Below are 21,640 nucleotides of genomic sequence, written 5' to 3'. Positions count from 1 at the left end.
CTATGGTCTGCGATCTATCTCTGCAGGAGTCTATGTATGGAGAATAGCCTGTTGCCTCCATTCAGTCATGGGGCACACCAATCTGGCTTGAGAGCCATGTGCTTTGGGACATTAACACTTTTCACTCATATATCACACATACGAGAATCAGGACAAGGAGGCAGCTACTCTGGGCGGCTCCCAACGAAATATTATTATTATTATTATTATTATTATTATTATTATTATTATTATTAAAGTGATGAAGCATCAAACATTTAAAAAATCCCTAAACAGGGCTGCCTTCAGGTGTCTTCTAAAAGTCAGTTAGTTGTTTATTTCCTTGACATCTGATGACACTGCCGAGAAGGCCCTCTGCCTGGTTCCATCTAACCTCAATTCTCACAGTGAGGGAAGGCCCTCAGAGCTGGACCTCAGTGTCCAGGCAGAATGATGGGGGTGGAGACGCTCCTTCAGTTATACTGGGCCAAGGTCGTTTAGGGCTTTAAATGTCAGCACCAACACTTTGAATTGTGCTCGGAAATGTTCTGGGAGCCAATGTAGGTCTTTCAGGACCAATATAATATGGTCTCGGCGGCCACTTCCAGTCACTAGTCTAGCTGCCGCATTATGGAAAAGTAACAATTTTTCAGGTGAATTGAGCCTCCCTGCCCAACTGATTAAAATTCTTCTTTTTTGTTTGTCTTTGCTGATTAAAGCAGTCAGCTGTCGATTAATCTACCAATTTACTCAGCCCATTACATTAAAATGAGCACTCTGCTTTGGATGTTTTCCCAAGGGCTTTTGCAAAACCACAAGGAGGCAGGGTTGCCAACTTCACAGCATTCCACCGTAGCTCTGCCTCTCACAAGAAGCTCAATCTTTGGAGAGACATAACCCAGCCTGATGGGTGGGGTATAAATTATTATTATTATTATTATTATTATTATTATTATTATTATTATGGCCCCTCCTTCGGACCAATGTTTTATTCAGGGTGTGCTCTGCAACAGGTTCTTGATGTAATCATAGCGCCAGTAGTGGTGGCTTTATTCTGCTTTAATTTGTTCTGTGGTGCTTCTCCAGTGTCACCACATTGTTGCTGTCCAGAGGGGCTACAGTGGAACAACACCCTTCCACACACATTCATGGTATAAAATGTTATGCGATTTCAGCAGGAAGTTACGGGATATGCAGTGATTGGAAATGAAGCTGTGTGACAGCCCAAAAACTTTTGCAGACACAAACAGTATTGAAAGTAAGATTCTGTGTCACCACCCTGAGAGCATCCTGAGCACAAATCAACATGAACCTCCCCCCGTGGGGACGGGAGGGGGGAGCCTCACTTTCTGGTTTCTGCACCACAGGCATTAAGAGCAAGCTTCTTTCCAGTCAGTTGGCAACATTGTGCTTGCCCTTTTCAGGAAACAAGGTATCTCTCTGTCTGTATTTTGGAAAGCGAGGCGCGTAGGTCGAGACCTCCGTGGTGGGTTTCTGGGCTTCCCACACGATCGGGAAGACAGACGGTCGCACAGATCCCCGAGAGAAAAGGCATATGAAAAGCCTGCTGGATCAGGCCAGTGGCCCATCTGGTTCAGCATCCGGTTCTCACGGTGGCCAACCTTACGTGTTCGTGAGAGTTTTGGAAGCGACTTCCAGCGCCTTTTTCAGTCTCCGGCTTGGGACGGGTGGCTTAGCGGGAAAGGAAGACGGCGGACCCCCAGTCCCGAACAGGAAGCCGCGCTCCTTTGCGTCCGTCTCCGTTTGAGCCTCCCGCCTGGTGGAGGAAGCGCGCCCCCGGCTCTGGGCTGGCGAGGCAGGGCGGGGCTGAGTCGCGGGCGTCGTGCTGCTTGAGCGCCGCCGCGCCGTCGGAAAGGCGAGCCGCCGAGGGGCGGAGAGAGGCCGAAGGAGGCGGGTGAAGAGGGTGCCATGTGAGTCGGAGAAGCAAAAAGCAGGTGGGAAAGCCAGCAGGATGGAGAGGGGCCGAGGCAAGAGGAGGAGAAAGAGCCCGCCGCGGCGGCTGCCCCTGTTTCCAGCCGGCTGCGCTTTTGACGCTGTCCAGCTCTCCAAAGCGAAGCGCCATGTAAAGCGGCAACTCTTCTAAACTTGGGCGTAGGCGGAGAAGTAATTGGGTGAGCTAGGCAAGGGGGAGAATCCCAGTTCCTCCGGACTTCTTCTCTCTCTGCGCCCCCTTCTTTTCTGGATAGGCTGAAGAAGCTGCGGGGACGGCGCGGCCGAGGCTAACAGCGCACCTCACTTTCCGAAGAGGGTCCGGCACGTGCGCCCTGGGCGCCTCCAGCCCTTGAGACCCGGGCGCGGCGCTGGGCGAAGTGTGGCCGGGCGAGGAGCGAGCAGAGCGAGGGCGCGGAGGTCCCTAACCTGGCGCGGGCGTCGAAGTGTCGCGGCGGAGCCCCTCTCGGTCCCCTTCCTCGGGCCATGATGCCGGGCTGACCGGCTTCGGGGCTGGTGCCTCTCCATGCGGTGACGGTGTCCTCTCCATCTTGCCAGCGCTATGGCCGGGGCGTCTGGCGGGGACCGTGCCATGTTGTCTCCGGCCACGATCCCCGGCGGCGGCGTGGAAGCCCAGCGGGTGGAGTTCGTGGCCCTTACAGCCGTGCAGACGGAGAAAAACGACGTCCCTGCTGCCGGCAGCCCCAGGCGCCTGGGGCTCCTCGGGACGCCGCTGCCGGTTCCCCCGGGGGGCTCCGGAGCCCGATCCGCCTCCAACAAGCGCTACCGGCGCCTCCAGAACTGTCTCTACAATGTGCTGGAAAGACCCCGAGGTTGGGCGTTTATCTATCACGCCTTCATGTGAGTACTGGACCCCCCCAGCCCCTTCCCGGCCAACCTGAAACTTTCCCCTAAGGGTCTTTGCATACGAAAGGTGCCTCTTTGCATGGGGTTCCGTCATCCAGGGGTGCCAACTTGAATAAAATATTGTGGGGGCCCAGGTAAGCCCCACACCACATCATCGATCACATGACTCAGTGCACACACATCATTTGAATGGGAATGCCCATCAACTCTGTGGGGGCCCAGCCCTCTCAAATATGTTATTGTGGGGTCTGAAGCCCCCATGGTCCCCAGGAGTTGGCTCCTTTGCCATGCATCCAACTCTTTAACACCTCGGTTCTCCCTGTCCCATCTTTTAACAGGCCCAGAACTAAAGACCATGTTCCTTTCTGTTTGTGTCTTTCCTCCTCCCCTTGCAGTATTAAGATTTATTCCAGCTATTCTTACCACTTCCCACAGATTTATGCTTAGGGAGGAAACATGGGGTGAGGGGTGAGAGGATTCACTAAATAAGAGATGTTCTGGTGGAGCTTGCTTCCTAGTGGGGCTTGCTTCCTAGTAAACACAGGTGAGAGCTTGGCCCGAATGGATCAGAAAGTTCAAGAGGGTCAACATTGTCTCAAGCTGACCAAGGTTTGCTGCCCTGAGCTGCTTAGTAAATAGCTTGTTTACAGCGCTGGGCAGGTGTGCAGGCTCATGCAAAACATATTGAGGGCACTGTTGCAAGGGATGCTCAGCAGGCCAGTGTTGCTCCACTTGTGAACGTGGCCCTGAAAGTCAACAGAGGGCTGAGCCTGCCGCTATTCCCAGTCTGCATAAGTCTTGCGTTCTTTAAATTGCACGTCTGTAAAATGCAAAGCCAGATTTAAATGGCGCTTGGGCAAAGCAACTTTTGACATGACATTTGGGAAGTGCAAGTTTCACCTGACCAGTCCTTGATTATGCAGCCTACCCTCTGCATCCTATTTTCTTAAGGGCCCAGCCCCTCCTTCCTACAAAGGACTGCTGGAATAGGAGGGCAAAGCTGCTTCTCTGTCACCAAATCCAGATCACGACCATATTCCCCTTCAGAAATCCATTTCCTCCTTGACTTCTTGCCTGCTTGGCTAGAAGCAAGCTTTCTTAGGCATCTATGCAGTCCCACCCTATCTGGGAACCGCTTTGTACCTGCAGGTTCCTATTTGGTTTTCTCTATTCTTCAGTGCAGACTCCAGGATTTGCTGTGGGGGCAGGGGCTCTGCTAGAAAAGGCAGGACATGCAAACTATTGTTTCCCTTAGGAATTACAGTATCTGCTGCTTCTTGGATATTTTGTGCAAAGTGGGAAGGGCAGCACTGTAGGTCCAGCGACCCCCTGTTGGTCTTGGGCAAATGCCCAACTTTACCACCCTCTTGCTCTTGCTGACTGGCTGCTGAACTGAAAAAAGTTGCACAATGTTCGCAGTTAGAATGTTAGACTTGGAGTTGAGAGACCTGGGTTTCAATTCCTGTTTAGCCAAAGAAACTCGCAAAGTGGTGCAGGCAGAGCCAGTCCCCAGTGTTCAAGCTAGGCTAACTCTTTGAGCATCTCTCTCTCTCTCTCTCTCTCTCTGTGTGTGTGTGTGTGTGTGTGCAAAGGAGCAATGAATCCCTCCAATGAATCCTAACCTGCAGTTTCCCGGCTTTCATACTTTAAAAAGAGGAAATAGCATTGAATCATATAATTAATAGTGAAGTTGTAAGGGACCACATCTGGAGCATTTTTAGAACCTGAGATATGAAGCAAAATGTTCAGGCACTCTTCCTCTCATATTGAGTTTTTGAGAAACTAGCCTGCTCTCCCCATGCCACCCTTATCAGTTTTTAAAAAACTTTTTGTAAAGTGCATGCCCACCTTACTGCTATGCTCATGCATGCCACATCTATATCTTTGGAGGAAGGGATGGGATGGGTGTGAGAGAGAGTTCCTATATGGCCAATGGCCCATTCCCATATGCAGATCCTTGCTTCTGCTGCTCCCCCCTTTTCTTTTGCAATTTGGTGTGATAAAAGAGCCCTGTGTAACTCTGAAGCCTGCACGTTCTTTTGCTGATCGAAGTTTGAGCCATGATAAGGTATTGTGGTGCTTGTTTTGCTGCTCTCTTTCTTTGGCCAACACAGAGATCAATAACTTGAGCTAATGCAGATAGACAGGCAGTTCCTCAGGTCCCCCCTTGCCACCCACAAGATTTAGGGCGCAGTTTAAAAATCAGTTTGAAAAATATATTTAATGATGAAGCCATTATTTTGGTCTTAACTTCTGGTGGCAGCTTAAGCAAATGGCAGGTCTTCGCTTACTTCATATCACTGAAGCTATAGCCTCCAATTTGGCTAGGCATTGCTCCCTGTATTCAGTAACTAGTGGTAACTGTTTGCAATTAAGCATAAATTTACCCAAGCTGTATTCCTAGTCTGATTAATAAGTGGTAAAAGGGTTAGTGCTGCTTCTTCTGTGCATGCTGCAGATTGAACAAAGAGGCTTTTTTGTTTGTGTTTTATGCCTTGGTGATTGTGGATATGAAGCCAAGCAGATACCTCACCTGGAAGGGGAGTGATTGGCTGTGATTTGATGACCACTTACATTTGGATAAAACCCTGGCTAAAGCCATAGCATAGGATTACAGTGGTATCTCGGGTTACAGACGCTTCAGGTTACAGACTCCGCTAACCCAGAAATAGTACCTCTGGTTAAGAACTTTGCTTTAGGATGAGAACAGAAATTGTGCTGCAGCAGCGTGGCAGCAGCAGGAGGCCCCGTTAGCTAAAGTGGTACCTTGGGTTAAGAACAGTTTCAGGTTAAGAACAGAGCTCCGGAACGAATTAAGTTCTTAACCAAAGGTCCCACTGTACTCTTCCCATTCCCTCTTTCATGTAAGTAATCAGTTTCCAGGTGAGAGGTTGGGACTGGCTGGATCTAAAATTGAGGTGCAACTCTTGACTGTGCCCCTGTTGTTCAGACATTGAGGGCACCATATATCCAGTACTTTTCAGAGCAGCACAGCAAAACAGATCAGGAGCTTGCAGTTCAAATTTTGCAGCAGTGGAAGCAGCTGAGGAAGAGACAAGGGTAGAAGGAATGGATTTTGAGCAAAAGCGGTTTCCTTTTTGGAAGGAGTGCTGGATTTAAAAGTGTTCTTTAATTCTGCTTCTTTTATATGGAACGACAAGTTAGAGGCATTATCTGGAAGACTTGGCACCAGGGGTTTCCGTTGCCTGAGCCGACTGAGGGAAGGGAGGGCCAGATCTCTTAAGTGATGGCACCAAACTTTGGAGGCAACAAGGCACTTAGATTTTCCCTTTCTTGTGCATCTCAGGCTGTGCAGCCACAACATTGTGCCAGCAGCCAGAACCAGTTCCCGGGCTGCTGGGGGTGCATTGGTGATGTTTTTGAATGGTATGGAAAGCCAGTGGAAAGTCCACTCCTCCCAAAGGAAAGTTAACCTTATTGATGCTGAGAGAACCCTGTGGTGACAGAACAGCATTTCAGGCTCTTTGAACAGAGCAATTCCTGCAGGTCTCCCTGTTTTTCACTGCCACCTGCTTAATCTTACCCAGGGCATGTTTCTCCCAGCTTCTGAGCTCAGAAATGCGATCTTCCTCTGCCTCAGGACCCATTTTTCCACAAGAGGGGCAGCCTTGGAACACGGGAAGTTGTAAGATGGCAGTAGATAACTCTGCACATGAGTAACAACAGATGTCTATGATGATGCTTCCATGTCCCGGAGCCTTTGATCTCTGAAAAGTTTATATTGGCCATACTAGCTAAGGGGATCCTCCTTGGCTAGGGTACCATTTAGTTGTGGGGCTAACAGGAAAAGGGGCCCGTTTTGTGTTCTGCCAGCTTGTGAACCCTGAAAGGTACCTGGCTAGTGGCTGTTGGCAACTTCTGTCTGTAGAAGAAGGATGAGGAACCTTTATCCCTCCAGTTGTTGCTGGTCTACAACTCCCTTCACCTCTGACCATTGGTCATGCTGGTTGATTCTGATGGGAGTTCTTACCTTATTTATTTCAACCATTTGTATATTAGTTAATCATAGTTGTCTGGGCACCACAGTTCAAGAAGGACACTAACTGGAACGTGTCCAGAGGAGGGCAACCAAAATGGTCAAAGGCCTGGAAACGATGCCTTATGAGGAACGGCTAAGGGAGCTGGGCATGTTTAGCCTGGAGAAGAGGAGGTTAAGGGGTGATATGATAGCCATGTTCAAATATATAAAAGGATGTCATATAGAGGAGGGAGAAAGGTTGTTTTCTGCTGCTCCAGAGAAGCGGACACGGAGCAATGGATCCAAACTACAAGAAAGAAGATTCCACCTAAACATTAGGAAGAACTTCCTGACAGTAAGAGCTATTTGACAGTGGAATTTGCTGCCAAGGAGTGTGGTGGAGTCTCCTTCTTGTTGGCTTTTTGCAGTATAGTAACGCTGCAGAGAGCTTGCTGGGGAGACCATGCATTAAAAAGAAAGGACTCAAAAAGTACTTAAAGAAGGTTTTAATAAGAAAAACAAAAACTCCATTTACACTAAATATATTAACAAACCAAACCAGACCCAACCACCAACCCATCCCCCAGGGTAATGGGAGAGCTAGGTGCTGCTCCTTATATACTACACCCAGATGCTGACACACCTTAATCAAATACAACTCAGCAGCACCTGCTATGTTACACAGCTGTAAAGCTGGGTCTCGTTATCTTGCTCTGGCCCTTGCTCTGGCCCCTTAAAGACATACACATGGAGTGGAACAATGATGAACCTTTACATTTAAAGAAACCATTCAACACTTCTTTGGAGGTCTTTAAGCAGAGGCTTGACAACCATATGTCAGGAGTGCTCTGATGGTGTTTCCTGCTTGGCAGGGGGTTGGACTCGATGGCCCTTGTGGTCTATTCCAACTCTATGATTCTATGATTCTGTCTCTAAATAATGAGTCCAGTGACACCTGAAGGACCACTGCTAGAGAGGCTTCTCCAGATCTCCCTACCCTAGGCTGGCTCCTGCAAGGTCCTTCAGGAAGATGTAAGGCAGAGTTGCAACAGGAAAGCTGAATATGAGGTCCAAAGGATATTCCTTCCATCATGGGGAAAAGGATCTTGGTTTCAATAGGCATACAATAGGCAACTGGGCTTCAGTCTCCTGTCCCAGCTCCCCTTCTGCTGATTCACCCCAAAATACTTCCCTTTTTTGCAGAATCTGATCCCCACTACGGACGTGATAAGCTCCTTTATCCTGACTCAGACCATTTGTCCATCTAGCTCAGTATTGCCTGCACTGATTGGCAGTGGCTCTCCAGGATATTCAGACAGCCTTTATTTCTCTTGGTCCTACCTGGATATGCTGGGGAATGAACATGCAAGGCAGGTGTTGCACTTTCTCTGGGCCTCTGTCTTACCCTACCTGGCTGCTCCTTGTGGCATTATTTATCTCTCCATCTATTAGACCTCGATCTCTTCTCAGTTGTGTCTACCTCCTTCCCAAACACTGCAAGGAGCAAAGCTAGCATAGCTGTAAAGTGGAACAGAATCTCTTCTTGATTGGTGTGTGAGACCATCAGACTGTCTTGGCAATCCTGCCCTCCAACACCCTGGGCATTTGCCTCCCTGTTCACCTTTTTAAAGGAGCAGTCCTTTATTCCCCCCTTAATTTTGACAATACAATTATTTGCTTCTCCACTGATCATATTACCGTCTGAGTAGGGATTCAGTTTGGGCTGTTCCTCTTACCTGCCTTTGTCTCCAAACGGGAACTAGATAGGTAACTATTCTATATTTCTTTTCACTGAGTCAGGCAGGGTGGAAGATGTTAGTTTTGTGTGCCCTGGAGGACACAAGCACCTGTTCTCTGCACTGGAAACTTTGGCTGAGGCTTTTTGTTTCTTTGGGAAGGTGTGTTTTGTATAGACAATCATGATACAATAGCTATGGCCTGATGCCTAGGCATTTTAAATTGGCTTTAACTTTAGGCTATTAAAAGAAGAAGAACTGTGACATGCTTTGATACTGTAGCTATACTTTCATTGTTAAAGAATTTTCTTTTTTAAATTTCTTGTTTTGAGCTGCATGAGAACTTTCACAGAATCATAAAATCATAGAGTTGCAAGGGATCCTGAGGGTAATCTAGACCTGCAATGCAGGAATGTCAACAAACGCATCCATGACAGACGTCTGCTTGAAAACCTCCAAGGAAGGAGCATTCACATCGTCCTGAGGGAGACTGTTTCACTGTTGAACAGCCCTTACCACCAGAAATTTCTTCTTGATGTTTCGTCAGAATCTCCTTTCTTTAAAAAAAAGTGGGATTTGGTCAAAAAAGGTGGAATTTAAATATTTCAAACAATATAAACATAAAAAGCCCTGTGAGACCGGTCAGTCCTGTTGATGTGTGCTTTAATCTGTTTTCAGTTTATCATTTCTTTCAATGTTTTAAGTAGTTGTTTTCGCTGATAATTCTGTTGTTTTATTCATTTTGTAAACCAATTGGAGGTTTTTGCTATCAAGCGGTGTATTAATTCTATGAAATGAATCATTATTGTCACTTTTAAAGGTTAATTCTCACCCCTACCTTGTTCTGCTGCTTAGCAGCACAAACTGTTCTGCTGATACTCTTTTTAATTTTTGAAATTGTTTTTAATGTTGTCTTTTAAATTGTTGTAAATCACTCTGAAACCTTAGGGTGAAGGATGGGTAATATAACAACAACAACACATTATTTTTCATCTAAGAAAGAAAAACTTTTTTCTTTTTCTTTTTGTGAATTTCATACATACTGGCTTTTCCAGTCTCTTCCCTTCCACTCCCAAGTTCAAGGGAGAGAGGGTGTGCTTTCCTGCTTTGAATTTGAAAAGTTGTTTGAATGTTTAAATAAGCTGGTTTAACAGGCTCATAGGCTTTCCAGGATTGGAAAGGACCCAGAGCCAAAACCATTCATTTGCGGGTCTCTTTTTCCTGTGCGTAAAAGTCTCTTGGCATTACAAACTGTTTAAAAAACCCCGGCTGTGAGCATCCAACTAAAGAGGCAATTGGTGAAAAATCTACTTAGTACTTGAGGAAATGTTATTTATGTTAAAGCCGGCAATGGACTTTTGGAGAGAGGCTGCTTAGTTTAATTACACTGGAGGAAACAAAGATTAAAATCTTAATCTCTTTCTTGCTGCCCGACAAGGCTGTCTTGAGTGAAGACTTCATTTGACTGCGTTATGTTGTTCAGTTTGACTTTGTGCAGGTTTGCTCTGAACTATCTTCCGTGAGACTTGCCGGGGGGTAAGCACACTTAGGACTGCAGCCTTAAAAGTTCCTTTGGCCAGGATCTAGAGGGCAATGGGGACTCAGTTGAATTACACAGCAACTTGAGAAGCAAGTGGAAATATATTTCTGTAACAGATTGCCCCTCTGCTTTCAGACTTACGATAAACACTCAGGCTAATAAATGCCAGGGAGAAGCTACTGTTTGCTCTCCCGCTGTGGTACCCAGAATAGTAGAAGAATATTTTGCAAAATAATAATTGCATATTAAAGATGATCCTGTTATTTGCAGTTATTTATTATAAAAAAGTATATAATAATTTTTTATTGGTTTTTACACATATTTTCCAGCATATCATTCTTTTAAACATCATTTCAAAATCTTTGGTTGTCACCACCTAAGACTTCCTTTAACCTCAACTGATGGTTTTCTAAAATCTTTTCTAATTATGCATTTTGTTACTATAGTTATTGCTATAAATTCAAATCTTAATGCCTATTCTTTTCACAATAATTTATATATTACTCCTTACAAAACTTCTTTTGACCCTACAAGCGATGTCAATTGATTACAGTTGCTTTCCAAATATATCGAAAACTTCTTCCATTCCTTTAGGAAAGTCTGGTCCTGCTGGTTCGAATTTTCCTGGTTAATCTCGCCATCTCACAGATATTTATTAAATTGGGACGTGGGTGGCTCTGTGGTCTAAACCACTGAGCCTCTCGGACTTTCCAATCGGAAGGTCAGCGGTTCGAATCCGCGCAATGGGGATAGCTCCCATTGCTCTGTCCCAGCTCCTGTCAACCTAGCAATTTGAAAGCACACCAGTGCAAGTAGATAAATAGGTACCACTGTGGTGGGAAGATAAACGGTGTTTCAGTGCACTCTGATTTCCGTCACAGTGTCCTGTTGTGCCAGAAGCGGTTTAGTCATGCTGGCCACATGACTCGGAAAGCTGCCTGTGGACAAACACCAGCTCCCTCGGCCTGAAAGCGAGATGAGCGCCGCAACCCCATAGTCCCCATTTATTTAATTAATTTAGCTTCTGCCTTTTTCTCAGTCAGGATGCAAGGCAGCCCAGAGCATAAATGAAAACAAATACAGCTAAATCCACACAATCAATATAAATATTGTTAAAAATTAAATACTGTCATTAAAAGCAGTACAAAACACTTAAAAGCATTTAAAAGCAAAAACTAAGAAAAGAAAAAAAATCCTTCTTGACAGTGTATATAGATGGTCGTTTTGCAATTGTACCCAAAGAACTGGATGTTGCAAGAGTGGGATTCTCTGGTAGTCTCTATAATGGTAGTCATGAGAATGCAGATGACTTGGTTCTAAAACTTCCCTGGATCATGTCCTTTACTGTCTGTTTCATCCCAGAGCCTTGGAGGCAGGGAATAGTAGAATAAAATTCAGATGAAGGTCCCACTCACGTTGCTCCACCTCATCGACCCATTTCTGTGGTCAAAGCACATACATTACCTGTGTTTTATTCAACTTTGATGTGCTGGTTCCCAGTATGGATTTGGCAATGGCAGGGTATGATTTTAAAAGCAAGTTCCTAATCCACATGGTGAGAGAGAGAGATGGTCATATTTGTTGTATCTGCTTGCCTTTGGAACTTAAAGGACTATATGTACATCAGAATGTCGTGCATTTCATTAAACTTTGGGTTTCCTTGGTGTTAGAAATTTGGGGCTACAGCTTGTGAATGCCTGTGGAAGAGTTGGTGGAAGAGCATAACGGGGAAGAGTCTGAAAATTCCTAGTTCTAGGACTTATAATATGCAGTTAAAAAGTTACTCAAAGAACCCATGGAGGGGAGGAAGGAATTCTTGAGATTCGAAAGAATCTTGTGCATTTTTTTAAACTATGGATGAATATGAATGTGAACGAATTTCTAAAACCAAATAAAAATTATTTATAAAAAAAAGAATGAAAAAGGCCTAGTTCAAATTTCACCACTGCTGTAAACTCAGAAGGGGCACTTAAGCAAGCTACTCTCTCAGTTTCAGTTGTCCCATCTGCAGTATGGAGATAATCTGTCTGATTTGCAGCAGGATATAAAGCATTTTGAACATTTAGATTGCAATCCCATTAAACTCAGTGGGGTGGACTTCCGAGGAGACATGTATAAAAGGGTTGTGCTTTATAAATGCTTATTATTGCATTGTCCCAGCTGTATAGCAGCTTCAATTTGATTCCAGGCATAATGCAAGATGAAGACATATCTATAAATCCATCTTTCATTTGGCAACGGGTTGCCGTAAATTGCTTTGGGCCATAGCTCAGCGGTACAGCATCTGCCTTGCATGCAAGAGGCCCCAGGGACCAGAGTCAGTCCCTGGCACCTCCAGGTAGGGCTGAGAGATGTTCCTGCCTGACACCCTGGAGAGCTGCTGCCAGTCAGTGCAGACAACACTGAGCTAGATGGACCAATGTACTTACGATATGGCAGCTCCCTATGTTTTCTCTTCCTTCAGAACAAGGCTTTGTATTTGCTCTTGTTTCTTTGGAATTCTCTTGCTCGTTCTGAATTGCCTGGGTGTTGCTTTCCGTATTTGGCTCCTATCTCTCCCTACATCTGAAAGCTCAAGGTAGCTAGCAATATTTTTCTTTTCTTTTTTAATTGAGATGGAAATATATCAGCTAGCCCCACAACGTGGAGAATAAGAACGCCACCCCTAAGCAGAAAAAATGGAATATTTATATCTTTTTAAGGTTGGCTTTGAAACCTGCAGGTTTATTTATTTTGATTTGTAAAAATATTTCTATGCCAGTATTCATAAAAATATATATCAGAGTGTTTTACAAACAGTGTGTGTGCACGCGCACATGCGTGCTGTGGTTAATCCCTGGAAGTTGCTTCTGCAAGATGTGGCAATGGCCAAACAGTTTCAAAAGCAGGGCAGACAATTCACAGAGGGAGGGTTTTAGGAACAACAATGATCTAAGAGGAACCTCCAGGTTCAGGGGCAGTCTACCTCTGAATGTAGGTTTCTGGGGAACAGGCAGTATTGCAGGGAGGGGTGCTATTATTTTCACATCCTGCTTGTGAATTCCTGGAGATGTACTGTTGTCTAGCCTAGCGTATGGAACAGAATGCTGGACTTAACTAGAGTTGTACTCAAATGTCCTCTCAGCATTCTCTATTTGTAAGTCACAATTTTCCCAGCAGCCTCCAGTCGGTGTGGTACCCTATTAGCAGTTGTAGCCACATAGCCATATTTCCCCCTCTAAGGTATATTATTTGCCGCTGCTTTTGTGTTGACAGTCTGGTCACTATTTTGAATTCTCCACAATCCCTAATGGGGTGGGGGCATGAGTGGTAACCATCATCAAAAAATGGTGCAGAACTGCAAGGTGGGAATTGCCATGTGGTCTTCTTTGAGGCAGGGGAGTGTGTGAGAAAAATATGAGACATTTTCTCGGAAAAGTATTTTGAGAAATTTCAGCTTAGCTCTTGACTATATGTACCTTTGGTTTGATTCAGCAAGTTACTCTTATAGTCTTTAACTTATAAAAACATGATATATATATATATTTAAAAATCAGCATTATCAGGAAACTTGAGTTGTCATAAGTGACCCTCTTTATAAATAAATGGGAGCTAATTGCATGAGGTGGAAGTTCCTGGTACAAATAAGACAGCTTTCGGCTGGCTATGGTTTATAGCTTTGTCTCCGCCATCTGGGTGTGTTAATACTGGCCTGCTTTGCAGAATTGTTGTAGAGATAATTAAGATGATGCATGGGTAATGCTTATGAATTGCGTTTTGAAATGTGCTGAATAAAAGCTAAGCACTTGTTAAAAGCAGGTTTGCCCTCTCTCCCTTTACCAACGCGTGCCACGTAAAACACACATCTGAATTTGTTAATTTCATTAACAAACTCACGCTCAGCAACAGCAGAAAAGACAGTACAATTCATCAAATGTGGGCCTTGGAAGGGAGAGCCTCACGAGTCCGTGCACCGGGGAGTCTCGGAATGAAGAGTGATTGGGTTAGCGGCAAGCGGCGGAGGACCGCCTTGCCTCTAATTGTTTTGTAAAGCCCACAAAAGCATTAATGATCTATGAGTTAATAGCACTGGGTGGCGATGTTTCTTGGGTTCAGCACAAAGGGTAATTATGCAAAACAAAAGGAGGAGTGGCAGGCCTTGAAACTTTGCATCGACTCCCGTGCTGGGCGCAAAGAGACAGCGTTAATTCTGGAGGGTTCAGAGGTGGGGCTGCCTTGTGATATCGAAGATGACTTCCCCTCTTTTCCACCTAATTAGATAGCTCATCTTCTTTGAGCAGCAGGGTTGCAGCAGGGTTTCGAGAAAGCAGGAAAGCTATAAATCAAAGAGCAGGTGTTACGATTCCCCTGTGCTGGGGATCTTGCTCCCTCCCCTCCCCCCAGTCTCTCTTAACTGGGTTATTTTAACAGGATGGATAGATAGAGAAAAATATCAATGTGCAAAAGGAGAGAAGTGGTGTGCCTGATGATTATTACTGATCTTTTCCTATTAGCCATGCACCAAACCCCACTTTTGAAGCCTGGTGTAATGTTCAGATTCATAAGAGGCATAGTTTTCATTTTAACCCTATTCATCAGGTCTCTAGCCCTCGTGGTGTGTGTTGTAGATTTGGTTCTTCTCTGCCCCCTGAACCAGTTTCTGCACCAGTTTCTACAGCTGCTGTGGACCCCATTGCATGCTGTGTAGTGCAGAAAAGTCCACATGGAACTTGGTGCTGATGCAGAATTTGGGCTTTTGACAATCTTGGCTTTTCATTGTAATCTTCCAGGTTTCTAGCCCTCATCATATTTTTCGGTGTGCATTATTGCCTGCCTACTCACCTGCTGGTCTCTACAACTGACAGAGCTTCTGCAACTGAGTTCCTGTGCCAGCTGCCAAGCCAGAAATATGGGGGGAGCTGTTAAGTAAAGAATCAGTCTTAGTTGGTAGCAGCAACTGTTCTGTACTCAGCTTCTACTGTCAGTCCATTGATCCCTTTAGATCAGTATTGTCTACACCACTGGTCTTCACCTGGTGGGTTGGGACTCACTAGTGTGGGTCATGGCCTGATCCAAGGTGGGTCACAGCAAGAGCTCTACCACCATGCAAACATATAGTAAAAGGTTAAGAAACAGATCCCCAAAATGCCACTTAGTAGAGTTGTGTTTGTTTCGCTGTGATGTCCTTGCTGTCACATTACAAAATGCTTTCTTTCTCAGTCCCCAAAAAAGAGATAGAAGTGAGAGATTGCATTGCATTGTTTGTAAGTTCCAAGGGTTCAGTAGTTGTTTAGTTGCTTGTTTGCAAATACTGTGCTAGAAAATGAGAAATCCCAGCAAGGGATTGAGCAGGGTGGGAGGGATGGCAGTGAACTTCCAAAGCACAGCAGAAAATTCAGCCCAGTGCAGAATGTTTCCTTAACTCCTTGAATGTCATGGAGAGAAGCTCTCAACGGAGAGTTGTCTTCTTATCCAGATCTGTTGTTCGGAGAAGGAGTCTCCATTGCTACTGAACTGGCAGTTTGTGGAAGTTAGAAGCTCAGGCCTTTGGGCTCCATCCCTGGTTGCTGGGAAGTGGCTGGGGTCATGTGGGAGGGGGGTGCTGAGTTCCACAGGTACATTGCATTGGGCTGAGCAGGCATGACTTGTTGCAAACTGGGAGTGGTACAATGATTGACAGAATTCCAAACAAATATATATTGAAATCTGATAAATTGTACCGTGCTGTCCAGAATCATGTAAAAGGGCCCTATACTGAGTGAAAGCTTTCTTATTCTGTGTTCTCTTAATTTAATGTATGATGTCAGTCTTTCCATTTCAGCCACATGCCATACCTTGTTTAACCATTCAGTTATGGGTGATGTGTTTGTTATTTCTCGCTTTAGAAGGCACTAAAATCTTAGCTGCTAGCAAAAGATTGGCAACGTGAGTTTGTGGGCTCATTAACGCCAAATAAATCTATGGAAACTGTTCCCATGTTCAATAAGAGGTCATATCTGAGGGATGTATTATTTGCTAGAGCAGTCAAGTCCAACATTTTCCTGTTGCCTAGAATGAACACACAGGGGACTGTGGCTCCAGACAGGGAGGACTTCCTGTCATACCTGCTCTGGAGCCTCCTCCCCTTGTGTGTAACCAGGTGGATGGGCGTGACCCTAGCTGACCATGTAAAAGGGCTAGCCACGCAGCCATCTTCCCTTCTTCTCCTTTGGACTTCCTCTTTTGGATCTTCACTTCTGGATCTCTACTGCTCCTGGCTCTTAGCCAGCACATGGCACATCCTTACAGAGGATGAAAGCAACAAGTAGGTTAAAAAAAAAGGTAAAAGGGTAAAGGACCCCTGTACGGTTAAGTCCAGTCAAAGGTGACTATGGGGTTGCAGCACTTATCTCACTTTCAGGCTGAGGGAGCCGGCATTTGTCCACAGACAGCTTTCCGGGTCATGTGGCCAGCATGACTAAACCACTTCTGGCACAACGGAACACCGTGACGGAAACCAGAGTGCACGGAAACTCCATTTACCTTCCCGCCACAGCAGTACCTATTTATCTACTTGCACTGGCGTGCTTTTGAACTGCTAGGTTGGCAGGAGCTGGGGCAGAGCAACAGGAGCTCACCCCATCATTGGAATTTGAACTGCCAACCTTCCGATCGGCAAGCCCAAGAGGCTCAGTGGTTTAGACCACAGTGCAACAAGCAGAAAGTCTGAGACCTAGTTCTGACTTCTTTTCTCGACAAATGTAACTTGTAACCACAAGATAAAGCCTGCCTTCAGATTACTGCTGTGAACTGAATGATAGCAAAATTTTATTGTTATTTTTCAAGAAGACTGTGTTGTGTTATTCTTATTTTAAGAGGGAAATAAAAGGGGAAATTTACCTGGAACAATCCAGATGGGACAAGCCAGACTGGATTGCTTAATTAAAAGACTCCAGCTTAGGGGTGGGCAACCCAAAGGCTATGGGTTGGATGCGGCCCAATCATCTTCTCAATCTGGCCCGTGGACGGTCCAGGAATCAGCATGTTTTTACATGAGTAGAATGTGTCCTTTTATTTAAAATGTATCTCTGGGTTATTTGTGGGGCCTGCCCGGTGTTTTTACATGAGTAGAATGTGCGCTTTTATTTAAAATGCATCTCTGGGTTATTTGTGGGGCATAGGAATTGGTCCTTTTTTTTCTTCAAAAAGGTCTTTTAAAAGGAATTTTCAATACTGATTTCAGCTGCTTCTCTTCCGCCCTTGACAAAGGATCGAGGCCTTCCGTGTCTAGTAGGTACTACCAGGGGTATCCTTCAACCACTTGGGGTCTACCCACCACATGGTCTGAGGGACAGTGGACCGGCCCATGGCTGAAAAAGGTTGCTGACCCCTGCTCTAGAGAGTCATCAACTGCTTCACTATAAGCTGCAAGGGAATGTTCTCTGCTGTTTGCTCACTAGCATGAGTGAGGAGGGATAATATCAAAACAATATATCCTCTCCTACCTTCCTAAACATTCCCACAGTATCCTGTAAAATCCGTCCCCACCCCACAACTGCTTCGCCATATATATTCAAAATCAGCATCTTTAACTTGTCTTTAAATTGCTTCAGGGTTATTTTTTAAGAATAAAATAAATAAATGATGAAGCAGATAAGGTAAAACCTATCGTATGTTGCAGGTTGGGGCAAATCAGTGCTGTTTTTAGGCCAAATCAATTGTATTTTGCTTTTTAGCAAAATATGTGTCATAATCAGAAATGAGCTGCACTTAGTACAGCGAAGATTGTACTGTATATATTTTAGTATTTAATATTAAAATGCACTTTAAAATAGTGCTTTCTTAAGTTCAGATTGCTTAATAGATGTTATCTCCACAATCAACTTAGCCGTAGTGATGTGAGAACACAGGTTCTCTTATGGATTAGTAACTGATTAAATACGTAATAGAAAGTGAAAAGGAGGAATAAATGGGCAGCTCTGATGAAGGTGCTGGAACAACAACTCCCTTGTGAGGAATGACTTCAACATCTGGGGCTCTTTTATTTTGGTGGGGAAGGTGAGTAAGTGGGGGTCAGGACTGAGTTTTATAGAAGCATACACCGTGTAGGAAAGTAGACAGAGCTTTGCCATCTCTCTCATTATTTTAGGTCATTGCAGCAGACTCAGTACAGACACAAAAGGCAGCATTTCTTCACACAATGCATCATCTGTGGGGTTCACTACCAGAAGACTTAAACGGCTTTAAATGAGGATTAGACAAATCCATGATGAATAGGACTATCATGGCTATGTACATTACCTCCAGCAGGGAAAGACAGCTATTACCCTCTTACTCTGCTGAAGAACATAAGACGGTTCTGGCTGCTGGATCAGACCATAGGACATGTAGTCCTGCATCCTGTTCCCACAGTGGCCAGCCTATGGGGAACCCACAAGCAGGCCCTGAGGGCAACAGCACTGCCCCTACTTGAGGCTTCTAGCAACTGTGGGATTGCAATTTACTTCCTAAAAGCCACCCTAAACAATTCCTTATAGTATAAATATCACATTGCATTGGTTTTTCTGCCTTCCCAAATGAAGGTGGGGACACATAGCTATCATGGTTAGTAGCCCCCAGTAGGCTTACCTTCCCTGAATTTGTCCAGTCCTCTTTTTTTTAAAGGCTGACTTTGTGCTTGTGGGCTTCCTAAAAGCATGTGGCCTGCTGCTGTGTGGCATCAGTCTGCTGGACTAGTAGATGGACCTTTGGTCTGATCAGCAGAGCCATCCTTAGGGGCCTGACCATTAAAAGAATGATCCAAGGTAGGTCAGAATGGGCTGTTCTCCCAAAGGGTCTTGGACCTTTGCAGTCATAACTGGAGATGTCGGGGGTTGAACCTGGCACCTTCGGCATGCAGAGCAGATGCTCTACCACTGAGCTACACACCCACCCCTACCAGGCTTGTTTTTTTTCTGGCTTAGCTTGGACTCTCAGCCTCATATAACCATTGCAATGAATGCAGCAGAATTTGGACCACTTGCTTTGAAAATCCCCTTCCAGCAAAAATGCTTTCAGTGGGGAAAGTGTTGTTGCCAGCCAGTCCTCACTCACAGCCTTCCCTTAATTGCGGCACTTTTTCTTGAGGTGCTGACGACTTCCTCACTGGTGAGATCGTGTTCCTCTCTAACCAGCTCCTTGGGTGATCAGCAGTTAAACACCGGGGACCTGTAGTATCCGCTTTTTTTGAGTGCGTCACTAACAAGCAGGAAGGTGGCATTCATGCCCTGCTACAGAAGCTCTGTTCTCCTTTCCAGGGTGGCAACCTTTCTAAAAATACCATTGCCATTTGGGAATCAATAACACCAGCCGACGCCTCCCGTTACTGCTGTTCTCCTTGATCTTGGAGGAGACGCAACGGGGTACCCTCCCTGTAGACCTCTGTGCATGGGAGTTAATGTGGATTAAAGAGTGTGATATTTCTTACTAGTGATACTTAAGGAGAAGGGTTGAAAAAGCCTCCACTGAGTTATTAGGGAAGCTTTTGGGCACCTGCAGATGTGAACCGGGATGAAGCGAGTGTATTTCAGCATACCTACCCCAAAGGCATAGGGCTCCTTTTCTTGAGCGTTAACGATGATTTGTGCTCATGATGGAATCAGGGCAGTCTCATTCTCCATACTGTTTGTGCCTGCAAAGGTGAACATGTACAGCTTGGATTCCAGTTCCCTGTAACTTCCTGCTGAAATCTGGTAACTTTTTGTAATGCAAATGTTTGGAGTTCCCCACCACCACTACCACCATTCTGCTTTTGTCATGCTATAGTTTTCCTCCAGATGCAAATGATGTGGTGACATTGGGGGAGCATCACAGAACAACTGACAAATTGGAATGATGTGGGAATGATCCAGTTTATATCCACCACTAATGAACTATTATTGCATCGAGGACGCATTACACAGCACACGCACACACAGAGCACCAGTCTGGAGGGGGCTCATAAACTTGAGTGCTTTTGTGGCAAATGGTGCTAGGATGCTCTACAGCAGGGATTGCCCAGGTGGGGCTCTCCAGCTGCTATGTAGTGCAGCTCCCATTAGCTCCAGCCAGCATGACCAGGCTGATGGAACATGGCCAGGAAGGCGGGGCCAATGGGGATTATAGTCCAAGACATCTAGAGAGCACCAGGCTAGCGATGGCTGTTTGAACAAAATGGGTTATTTCCCCACCCCACACTCTTTTGCGCCACAAATGACAAACAGACAGGGTACTTAATCTTTTGTGGAATTTTATTTTATAAATAAAATAAAATAAAACATTGTGGCTCAAATTGGATTTGGCAACAATGCTTTAAGGCAGGGGTGGTCAATTTGTGGTTCTATAGACCAGGCATAGGCAAACTCCAGCCCTCCAGATGTTTGGGGACTACAATTCCCATCATCCCTGACCACTGGACCTGTTAGCTAGGGGAGTTGTAGTCCCAAACATCTGGAGGGCCAGAATTTGCCTATGCCTGCTATAGACCACTGGTTCCAAACCCTTTTTTAACATATAGACCACTTGAAAATTACTGATCGTTTTTGCCTGTCATAGTAAATGTGATTCCACCAGAATTTTAATTTGAATATGATAAAATGCAGTACAGTGGTGCCCCGCAAGACGAAATTAATTCGTTCCGCAATTTTTGCCGTCTAGCGAATTTTTCGTCTTGCGAAGCACGGTTTAAACGGTTTAACAAAGTCGCAAGACGTTTTCGTCTTGCGAAGCAAGCCCATAGGGGAATTCGTCTTGCGAGGCAAATCGCGAACGAAAAAACCTTTCGTCTAGCGAGTTTTTTGTCTTGCGAGGCATTCGTCTTGCGGGGCACCACTGTATAAGAAATAAGAGAAGCAATAAAAATACCCTCCCCCCCGCAATGATCCTCAGGGTCCATATGGGGATTAAACTTGCAATCTTGGCATTATCTGCACAATGCTGAAGTTGCTTGCAAAAATGTGTGTATTAGAGAAAATAAGCTATAAACATGCATTATATTGGGGAAAATTCTTGCAGAAATGTGCATATTAGGCAAAATCACATACAAATTAGAAGCTTGCACTAAAATGCTGGTGAATTTTCATGAGGACTTAAAACAAAATCACAAACTGATGCAGAAATGTAGAACAAACCTTAAGGCTAGAAAAATGCAAAAATGAGCGAAACAAAATTTGACAGATTTGCCCTTTCCTGTGCCATTAATGACTACTTCATTTATGCAACCCACTCTTGCCATTTGCCCTCCCTTTCTCATGACACCCCCCTTTTGGGTGGGGTTTCTTCACCTGTTGATTTCCCAATTTGCTCTTTTGAAAAGTATGTAGCAGGCTTTGCTCTTAATGCCTCTAAATCAGCTGGGGGGTAGGATGGGAAAAGGAACAGTTGGCTCAGCAGAATTTTCCCGTTTTCCTGGAGGACCATTTCATTAAAAAGAGCAATTTGACCAGAAGCAAATTACAGGCGAGAGAGAGAGAGACATTTTTCCCTATCCTGCACCCTCCCCCCCCACCGCCCAGACAACACAGCCGCTGTTTCCTTAGAAATTTGAATTTGTTCCTTCCTCCCTCCCCAGCTACAGTTTGGAGGCCTGTTTGCGTCTCTCCCTTGTTAACAGTT

At 45.1% G+C, this 21,640-nt stretch overlaps 1 protein-coding gene across 3 annotated transcripts in view; it reads left to right on the top strand.

Moving 5' to 3' along the window:
• The first annotated feature begins 1,795 nt into the window (after positions 1-1,795).
• The window catches only part of KCNQ4 (potassium voltage-gated channel subfamily Q member 4), a 92,644-nt gene continuing 72,799 nt past the window's right edge, over positions 1,796-21,640 (top strand). The window contains exon 1 of one of the 3 annotated variants that reach the window (XM_083511601.1): positions 1,796-2,790. In XM_083511601.1, the coding sequence (XP_083367727.1) occupies positions 2,492-2,790 (299 nt within the window). In that variant the 5' untranslated portion in view covers positions 1,796-2,491. The remainder of the gene's footprint in view (positions 2,791-21,640) is intronic. The other 2 variants (XM_083511603.1, XM_083511602.1) reach the window with 2 other exon arrangements.

This window comes from Podarcis liolepis (assembly GCF_965112155.1).
Source record: "Podarcis liolepis genome assembly, chromosome: 7".
Taxonomy (NCBI): Eukaryota; Metazoa; Chordata; class Lepidosauria; order Squamata; family Lacertidae; genus Podarcis; species Podarcis liolepis.
This window is presented reverse-complemented; position numbering and strand designations above follow the sequence as displayed.